Raw genomic sequence first — 10,303 nt, 5'->3', positions numbered from 1 at the left:
ACTAACCACTAATCAGATGATGATTTGGCAGATTATTCTGTAACATGCAATGAGCCCCTTCTGATGACTCTTTATAATATTGTCACAACATCCGATAAAAGATCATGAACTTCAATCAGCTGATGGAACGCCATGGCCATTTAAAGTTAGGGGAAGTATCTAACCCTGAGATGGCTTTTCTACCTACAACTCAGCACTCACCTTAGGACTGTAATAGTCATTTTTCTCCAGTGGATTTTAATATTGACTTGGATAAAACCAAAAATGACAGTGAGGGCATCACTTATTAATAAATACTACTGAATGGTCTAATTGTCCTGATCTGCTGGTTTTTTTTTTAAAGCTATTGGAAAGATACTCTTCTGCATCTTATTCAGACGTGTTTTTCAGAATTGTTCAGGGATTTTATTGGTCTCTAATTTATCAAGAACTTATATGGGTCTTGGACCAAACAGCCAATATCCAGAAGGAGGCGAATGCAGATCTAGGCATTTGGTGCTTTTTCGGCTTGCCTGGAGATCAAAGACTTTTTGGACAGTAGTCCCGTGAGGTCACGTTTGAGTTGACAGATCAAAGAAGACCCTTGAACAAAAAATAACAAATAATTATAGTGGAGGCCAGGGAAAATGGATTGACAATACTGACTTATTGACCATAAAGCTTATCTGAACCAGAAATGTAAAAAACTGGATTATTCATAATAACGTTAATACCGCTTAATAATAAGATCTGCTTCTATATGTACAGGCACTGAATGAATCCCCTCTCTCCCGGGCTCTGTTTCTATGTGAAACACTCCACGCAGCCACTAAGACCCTTCCATTATCACGCTCCGCACCCAAGCATCCCATTTCCAATTCAAACATTCCTGGATTTCACTGAAGCAGGGATCACTGTAGCAAACTTTACTTTACAAATCACTGAAATAAAAACTCAGCATGACCTCCGCCTTAAATAGAAGTGAGTAATGGCATTAAGCTTGAAAGGGACAGTTTAATGTCTCCGGCAGCCTCATCAATGAAGACTGCCTACTTAAGCACTTTGTGAATACTTATTATATGCGTTCTTCAAAAGGTTAAAATAAAGAAAGCACCGTAAGAAGAAGCTGCAGCTCCAGGACTTGTGACACTAATTGGCCGCTATTGCAACAGTGCGGGGGATTGCGCTGGCGCTATATAAATAAATGTAATGTAATGTAAGCCTTTGTCAGGGTTACCCGATGGCCTCTTTAACTGGGAATAAATATGGCTCACGGGTGTTGAAGGGCTGTTTCTAAATTCCCCCTGCCCTGCAACATGCATTAAGTACAAGCTCCGGCTAAAGGGCCATCGGGTTAGCTTATTCTGTAGCCTCTGCATGCCTTTATTTTGATCTGTACACTAATGGGCAGGCGTGTGTGTCACTTCCCTGCGCCCCCCCCCCCGGTGACTAACAGACTGCTCTCCAGCAGTGAAAGGGTTAAGAGGATGGGCGTGGCGGGCAGCGGCACTGATTAATGCCTGCCCCGCACCTGTGGCCGGACGTTTCCTCTTGTGGATGAGCGTCAGTGGCGGGTAAGCGCGGCGCTTGGTGCAGCCAGGTGAGGGTAAGGAGTGCTGGCTTCGCCTACTCGCTTCATATAGACACTGGCTTCTAGTGGGAATTATGGATCTATATGTTAAGTCATGGAGCGTATAGATCTATGGATCTCTCTTCGCGGCTGCCCGGTTATGGCGGTGGGGTTGTGTTTGGGATCCGGTGGGTGCTGGCAGGGGGTCACTTTGTGGTCGGGGCAGTCTGGGGCATGTTCTACAGGATGTGGTTGTTTGCTTGTTGGCATTAATCTGTGCAGAGCACCAGTTAGTAGACAAGTCCCTATGGCGGGCTAGAGGTAACAAAGGTATTTTTATGTTGACTTTACTTTGGCTCTGGTGCCAGCTGGCCCCTTATTGTCCTTCCTGGGCACTCCTAGAGGCGCAGAAAGTTTGTGTCATAAAAAGATGTATAACTTGGATTGATGATGTAATGTATGTGTGTGGTTTTTCATGGCGTCCTTCTTGAACATCGCCTTCGGTCCTTTTCATTGTATTTGTTTGCCTGTTTGTCTACAGATGTTGTGTTTTATAGCATGCTTTGAGTTCCAGAAAATTGACACAAATTGGGGATTATGGGAACTTTTTTGAGACGTTTTTTTTAATTCTTCAAACTGCATATATTAGCTTTTGTGGGTCACATTTACATAGTTATTATACAAATATTGAGCTTGAAGGCAGTGCTTCCAAAATCTGTTATCTTTCTCAAGTCCCTAGATCATGTAATAACCTTCTTGTTTGGCGAGTACAAATATTTATGCTCATGGTTGTGTGTGAGGTCATGCAGTTCATGATACTTTCATTAAACTAATCTACTGTCCCATGGGATGTATAGACAATGGAGGTGGTATTTGTATCTGAACTGGGATATTGGAGATTTATTCCAGAATGAAAGCTTAATTTCTATGGGACTGGGTATCAGGACTGATATCTAACAAAATAGAACCCCCGGTTGTTGGCTGCTATGAGTGCAGGTTTGGTTCAACTGCCACTTGCAGAAGCAATAAAGAGGTGATGCTGAGACTTGTCATGAAGGGGAGTTTATCTTGATCCATGGCGACTGGTTGGGCTCAGGTTATTGAGGGTCTGGCGAGTCTCTGGATTTTTTCTTTTTATGGTCTATGGTTGGCAGAGCAACAACAGAGAAGTTTGTGAATATGAGTCGGCAGCCGGATAGGTTTAAAGATCTCGAGCTTCGTACGGCCCTGCGATTTTAACATCTGCTCGCTCTTGCCATGGTGTATGACTTTTGACATTAAACAGTCTTCAACAAACATTACCTTGTTGGTGTATTTGGCTGTTCCTCACCTGTTTGGTATAATACAGCAATCGGATACCGAACGATGTGCCTACAAAAAACCCTGACTTTGTGCAACTGTACCTAGAAGAATTTGTGGTCGCACCAAATATTTAATTTTTCTTTCGTTCACGCACTTCGTGTTTTGTTGCCTAAAACATGCACAATTCTGTATTTCTGTAGCTTCAAAGGGATATAAAAAACTAATTGTGTGGCTATTACACATGATAAAAGTAATAAAATGTGGGAAAGAGGAAACCATGATTTATCAAACATGGTAAAAATCCCACCAGAAAAGTGCAGAATTTAGGGTGGGGAAACTCTTGGTCATGACGGGGTTAATGCTGGATGGCATGGGAAATTGATGCAAAGTTATTTTATTTACTTTTTCTAGAGATTAATACATATTACTGGAAAGCAGCAGAAACTGTGTGTATCTACACAATGGACTTCCTTCCAACTCCAGATTCAGGATCAGGTAAGATTTTAGTCCACCCCACGTCCAGCTAGTCTGTCGGGTTATTGTCATAAAAACGAACTTGATTAAATTTATAACAGAAGAGAACATTTCCAGAAGAGTCATATTCACTGTAGTGGTGGTTAGTTAAAGTAACCATGGTCCCATCATGAGCTGTGTCGGGGGGGGGGGGGACAATTGCCCAGTGGTGGGGTCATGTGATGGTACGATGATGGGGAGTATGTGTGTGTATTAATGTTGAACATACGTTTGGCGGGGGGCACGTGGCATTACCTACCCCCAAGGCCAGAAGGTGCCAGCCCTCTCATAATAATTTTATGTCAGCAGAACATAGTAGTTGTAAGGGATGCTGGAACACTGTTGTAGTAAAGTTGTTGGGGCTGCAGGTGTTAAATTGCAGTATTTGGTGTTGTCGTCCTCTTGTATGTCACACCTCGCTCTGAGAACCACGTGTAGTCGCCTTGGACTGTGAGGAAGGAGGCATCAACATCCAGGGACTATCTGGACTACTTGGTTCTCATTATAAAAATTTGTATATAAATTTGATCCGTTCTATTCAGACCCCTCTTTGTTCTTCTTCCAGACCTTACTCCTCCTGTTGTGAAGGTTACAACTAGCTCTTCCTCTGGCATGGAGGATGTTGATGTAGCGGTCATTGCAGGTAATGTCATCCTATTCCTTACTAATACAGTTCTCCAGATTTATCACTTAATTAGGGCTGCAACTAACGATTATTTTAATAATCGATTAGTTGGCCAATTATTTTTTCGATTAATCGGATAAAAAAAATGCAATTTTTTTAAATTTAAAATAATGTAATAAAAAACGTACAATTTACACTTTCATCTCTTTATTGCAATGGCCTCTCTCTATTCACCTTCTTATTTTACTGACATAATAATAAAAGCTACAAGAACCCAAACACGGTGCTTCTCAAACTAGGTTTTAATACAAAGTTATTAGTAAATATTAATTCATGTTAACTATTTTTCATATTTAATAAAAACTGAGAAAAAAAAGCCTTGTTTAAATTTTTTTTATTTACCAAACTGCCCCCGGTTATGCACATCAGACCCCCAGCTTGCCACTCTGCCCCCATATATGCCTTATACCTCTTATATGCCTGATTCCACTGTGCCCCTGATATACCTTATACTCCTTATATGCCAGTGATATGCAACTGAGCCCCCTGATATACCTTTTACCCCCAGATGTTTTATGACCCCCTGATATGCCTAATATCGATATGCCGTATACCCCCTATATGCCCTGCAATTCATAATACCCCCCATACACCACTATAACTCACCCATATACAACTTTGGCTCCTCCCCCTCCCATACACCACTCTGCCTCCTCCCCCTCCCATACTCCACTCTGCCTCCTCCCCCCCATACTTCACTCTGCCTCCTCCCCCTCCCATACTTCACTCTGCCTCCTCCCCCCTCCCATACTTCACTCTGCCTCCTCCCCCTCCCATAAACCACTCTGGCTCCTCCCCTCTCCCGTACAACTCTGGCTCCTCCCCTCTCCCGTACAACTCTGGCTCCTCCCCCCTCCCATACTCCACTCTGCCTCCTGTCAGCAACGGATCTTCACTAGACAAGGACTTTCACTGCAGCTTCATAGAAGCCACAGTGTAAGTGAAGTGAAGTAACGGAGGCTGTCTGTGCGATGCAGACACTCACAGGCTGACAGAGAATCATCCTCTCTGTCAGCTGGTGGGGGTCTGCATCGCACAGACAGCCTCCGTTACTGTCAGTAACGGAGCCGGTTAGAGAGGCAGAGTGGCGTATGGGAGGGTGGCTCCCATACACCCTTCTGACTCCTCCCCCCTCCCATACACCGCTCTGCCTCTCTACCCGGCTCCGTTACTGACAGTTCACTTACACTGCAGCTTCATAGAAGCCACAGTGTAAGTGAAGTGCAGTAGTGGAGGCTGTCTGTGCGATGCAGACCCCCACCAGCTGACAGAGAGGATGATTCTCTGTCAGCCTGTGAGTGTCTGCATCGCACAGACAGCCTCCGTTACTGCACTTCACTTACACTGTGGCTTCTATGAAGCTGCAGTGAAAGTCCTTGTCAGTAATGGTGCCGGGTAGAGAGGCAGAGTGACGTATGGGAGGGGGAGGAGTCAGAGGGGTGTATGGGAGGGGGAGAGAGACGGAAGTGAGAGACCGGCCGACAGTGAGGGGAATCCAGGTCTCCTGCAGCGTTGCGGGGGATCTGGATTCCGGTGTTATAATCCGATCTGTTTGAGATCGGATTATTATAAGGAGAGGAGTTTTTCAGAGCATTTGCTCTGAAAAAAAACCTCTTTTTATAATCGATAAAAATCGATTCGATTAATCGATGAAATTCGTTGCCAACGATTTTCATAATCGATTATCGATTTTATCAATTAGTTGTTTCAGCCCTACACTTAATACATATGGTGAACGTCCTGATTACGCATGATGTACAATTCCAGGTGCGTCCTGTACATCGTGATTATAGCTCAATGTTACCATTAAAAGTGTAACTTATCTCTGTATATATTTTTTTTCCTGCAAGCCTTGGTACTGGCGTTGTCATGGAAAGGGGCAGATGCAAAAAGATTCTGCAGAATCCCCCATATGCAAGTGGGAATTTAAAGGGACCTCTTGGCTAGCAACAAAGAGCATAACATATAGGCAGCTGTGTGTATGTGTTCTAGCCCTGTTATAAAAATGCTTATAGCTTGTGTAATATATATTTTTATTTTGCTCCTTATCTAGGTGTCATTGCTGCTGTCTTTGTAACGTTCCTGGTTGTAGTGGTGCTGATAGCCGTCTATTTGTACAAACATAAAGGCACCTACTTAACCCATGAGTCACCGGAGGAAGAAGCAAGCAAGGTTTTACACTTGGAGAACAGTGCCTCTGAAGACAAGAAAGAGTATTTCATGTAACACCCGGACACTTTTTCCTCTCAACGATGATCGGTCACCTGTAGACTTGTACATACTAGGGAGTCATGTTTCTAATTCCAGTGACTTGTAGAATAATCCTAAAGAATCTTTGTTGCTAAGGTGGCTGAAACGGGTCTCAGAAGCTGTAAACGAACGTGGATTTTAATATCTTTATGCTGAGCCCCTTGGAATAATGGGGTAAGCTGTTACCTTTGCATAAGCTGCATCAATTAAACGTGAAACATCCTGATTTTTGCACACCTTTTCAGATAAACTAATTTAATTGTGCGGGTAGCTTGCAATCCTACTTCCATGTGTTGGTCTTGATGAATGTATGAATTTGACTTGCTGTGCCTTGGGTGGCATTTTCACTTATGTAAATATAGACTACCTGCTTAATTTTATCACTTTTTTTTATGGTATGTTGTGAATAGTTTAACATGTATGTTCAGTTAAAACCAAGCACTCTGTACCTTGTGCAAATCATACCACTCTTGCAAACTTTGTATTTTAAATATGTAAAATTGCTATTTTCTGGCAGAACCACATTTTTCAATATAATAAATATTGTTCAACTAAATTTCCAATCTGTTTTGTTCTGTTAGTTTGGACCTGTAGCTGGCACAGGTGCAGCTCATGGTTTCAAAGAAGGAAACCTTCAGGGAGAGTTGCAGATAAAGTATAGACATATTGTATTATATAAATCTAATGGTATGTTCTTATGGTATGCCGTGGTACTGTGAACTGCCACCTACAATGGTTAGCATTGCAGACTAGACTGTTTGCTTTTGGAGAAGCAGGGTGGGTTGGGGAGAAGAGGATCTCTAACCAGCCCAAAATGAATAGAGTGTGAGGTTTATTCCTACAGACTTGTTCCAGTGGTACCGTGACTGATAAGTGCTGGGATCTGATGTACTATCTTGGCGCTTAACACTGAAGCAGCACATTACTCAAGTGGGTGCTGGAACAGACATTGTGCTCCCGTCCCAGAACTTTAACCTGAAACCATTCCATTCCAAATTAGAGAAATCCAAATCGTGATGTAACCCATGATATACTGTGACAGATGGAACTAAAGAAGATGTCACAAAATACATGTCTATATGTGCCACCAGTTGGTACAATTGAAGTGTTTTTTCACACATGACCCAAACAACTATTAACCCATAGCTCTTCATGTTCAAAGGGAAAGTCACCAACTTTCACCACCCAAAGGTGTGGTTATTCTCCATTGACTGAGCTATATGAAAGTGAGTTGATACATTTTGACTGGCATGGAAATGGACACAAAATCCTAGCACCTTTTCCTTAGTCTGTTTATAACTGCCATTGGTGTCCCTTCAGTGTGTTGTATGGTCATGTTCGGTGTAAAGAACAAAATTTCATAGTAGGGTCCTTCCAGATGGCAATATAGTCTCTCTGGGATTACACAAAGAGATAGAAGCAATTAAAGCTGCCTAAATTTGCAGACAATGTGACTGGAACAACCTGCCTGCCAAGTTCCTTCAACTGCATGCAATTGTACCTAGAAGAATAGATGGCATTTTAAAGGCAAGGGCACTTTGCATTTTAGTAAATGACAAACTAGTTTATTTTTCAAAGCATTCTTTCTTTACAGCTTTTTTTTTTTTTTATTTATTTTTTTTTACACATGCCTAAAACGTTTGCAATATTATCAAAGTCTTGGTTCACCAAAGGGTGTGACTTTTTTTTAAATATAGCTTGACATTGTCATGAACACACCCTACTCCAAGCGTGCGTGTGACTTGGTTCTGTCTGCCTGTATTTAAAATCACAAATATAATACCACCCACAATTAACTATAATGATATAACTAATATAACGCTGCCACCACCAAGACAATTTGTAAATGCGGTGCCTTGGTCCCTCAAGCGAATTACTAAAAACCCACACAATACATTTTAACACAATAATTACGTGATTTCAAATTACCAATAAAATGGTCTCATCAGGTAACGTGAGTCTTTAGCAGACAAAGGCAGAACTTACCGTATTTGCTCGATTATAAGACGACCCTGATTATAAGACGACCCCCCAAAATCAAAATATTAATTTAGGAAAAAAACAAAAAGCCTGAATATAAGACGACCCTATAGGAAAAAAGTTTTACCAGTAAATATTAATTCATGTAAACTAATTTTCATATTTAATAAAAGCTATGATTGAGAAAAATATATATATATTATTTCCTTTTATTTGCCAACGTGCCCCCCCCAGTTATGCACATCTGCCCCCAGGCTTGCCACTCTGCCCCCAGAAATGCCTTATACCCCCTATTTGCCACTCTGCCCCATGATGTGCCTTTTAACCCTCTATATGCCACTCTGCCTCCAGAAATGTCTTGTACCCTACTATATGCCACTGTGCCCCATGATATGCCTTTTAACCCCCTATATGCCCCTCTGCCCCATGATATGCCTTATACCCCTATATGCCACTCTGGCATATAGGGGGTTAAAAGGTATATCATGGGGCTGAGTGGCATATAGGGGGTTAAAATGCATTTCTGGAGATATATATATATATATATATATACTGCTAACAGCAATCACACTCCTATCAAGCCAAGGCACCCAGTACATGCTGGAACCTGGGGATGTTAGAAGTGTGATTACACCCTCCCTATGCCATGCTACCACCCCCACCCCCCTTACACATCCATGCTATCACACACACACACACACACACACACACACTCATTCACAAACATTTAAATACTCATTCATTCCATTAATCACACATACACACACGCTGAAACCCCCACCCCCCCACCCCTTACCTGAACTGCAGATCTCCCGCTCGCAGACTTCTGCAGGGGCCCGGCTGTGCGAGCAACTTCTCTGGCCCCGCCCCCAGAGGAAGGAGGGGGGAGGTAGAGTTATGTGAGGACTGTGCTAGCTTCCTGTTTCCTGCTGCTAATAGCAGAGACGCTGCTCGCGATCAAAGCCCGGTAAGCAGCACGGTCAAAGCAGAATGAGGTCTGATTAGAAGACGACCTCGATTAGAAGACGAGGGGTATTTTTCAGAGCATTTGCTCTGGAAAAAACCTCGTCTTATAATCGAGCAAATACGGTAATAAAGGAATATTTATTATGAACAAAAAATAGTCACAGTGCATCCAAAAATGTAGGGTGCACTTTCCAAATTCTAGATATGCACAAAATGAGGAGTATGATTATGTATCTATGGGTTATTATTGATGTATCAATTGGATAAGACCCTAGAAGAAATGGTTTTCCTGACTGCTAGTGGTCGCATCAACTATTTGAGGAATAGCAAGATGTTAACCCATTAATGACAAAGCCCATACATGTACAGGCTCAAAATGCATTGTTTTCAATGGGTTTAGGAACCGCCCATTGTCCTTAAGGGCTTAAAATATCTGAATTTGTATTTCTCGGGCAAATACTTTTCCATTTCCTGGATGAAGCATGACATAGTAAGAGAGCTAAAGCTAATTATAACAGCATGTTGCACCTAAACCCAATCTAATACCAGTTAATATCAGTTATATATTGAGAAGCGGTTATAGGCGACAGGGGAAGTGTAGAGGTGCTGGGGGAATGCATTAAAAGCGGGCTTGTCAGTAGGAACAAAATGTCATCCACATCTCATAAACTCATAAATTGATCCTTCGGCCACATTGGTAAGTGGCATGCATGCCTTTTCTATGATTAGTAGAATATTCTTAGTACATGTTGCAGATCATATCCTTCCAATAGTTGGCTTTACATGTATCATCAGGTAACAGATATAAGATTTATACACTTATGCTTGTAAGCCATTTACTATACTGTTTTTTTTTTAAATCCATATTTGAATACCTACATAAGACATTATTATGGTTGTGATCACTGGGTACTGGTTTGAGAACCATAGTACTAGCGTAATGTTGAGGCTTTTACATAAATCCCTTCTGTTGACTGGAGATCTTCCAGAGAAACTGCAGATTCAACACACTAATCATCATAAAAGTACCAAATCCCAGCAAGAAGGGTTAGTGGAAT

General features: G+C 42.0%; 1 protein-coding gene across 1 annotated transcript; it reads left to right on the top strand.

The window, feature by feature from the left end:
• The first annotated feature begins 1,557 nt into the window (after positions 1-1,557).
• Positions 1,558-6,855, top strand: SMAGP (small cell adhesion glycoprotein). The gene is made up of 4 exons (XM_053455804.1): positions 1,558-1,579; positions 3,263-3,346; positions 3,930-4,007; positions 6,103-6,855. The coding sequence occupies exons 2-4, from the start codon at positions 3,313-3,315 to the stop codon at positions 6,273-6,275; spliced, it is 285 nt and encodes a 94-aa protein (XP_053311779.1). The 5' UTR covers positions 1,558-1,579; positions 3,263-3,312; the 3' UTR covers positions 6,276-6,855.
• The last annotated feature ends 3,448 nt before the right edge of the window (positions 6,856-10,303 follow it).

This window comes from Spea bombifrons, chromosome 2, assembly GCF_027358695.1.
Source record: "Spea bombifrons isolate aSpeBom1 chromosome 2, aSpeBom1.2.pri, whole genome shotgun sequence".
NCBI classification, from domain to species: Eukaryota; Metazoa; Chordata; class Amphibia; order Anura; family Pelobatidae; genus Spea; species Spea bombifrons.
Note: the sequence above shows the minus strand (reverse complement) of the source record. Positions and strands in the feature narration are given on the sequence as shown.

Bases quoted from the DNA above. Each gene is read 5' to 3' on its own strand.
- SMAGP (XM_053455804.1), top strand. From the start codon at position 3,313: ATGGACTTCCTTCCAACTCCAGATTCAGGATCAG. The intron at 3,347-3,929 runs GTAAGATTTTAG...TTCTTCTTCCAG, and splicing joins AACTCCAGATTCAGGATCAG to ACCTTACTCCTCCTGTTGTG. The intron at 4,008-6,102 runs GTAATGTCATCC...CTCCTTATCTAG, and splicing joins TGATGTAGCGGTCATTGCAG to GTGTCATTGCTGCTGTCTTT.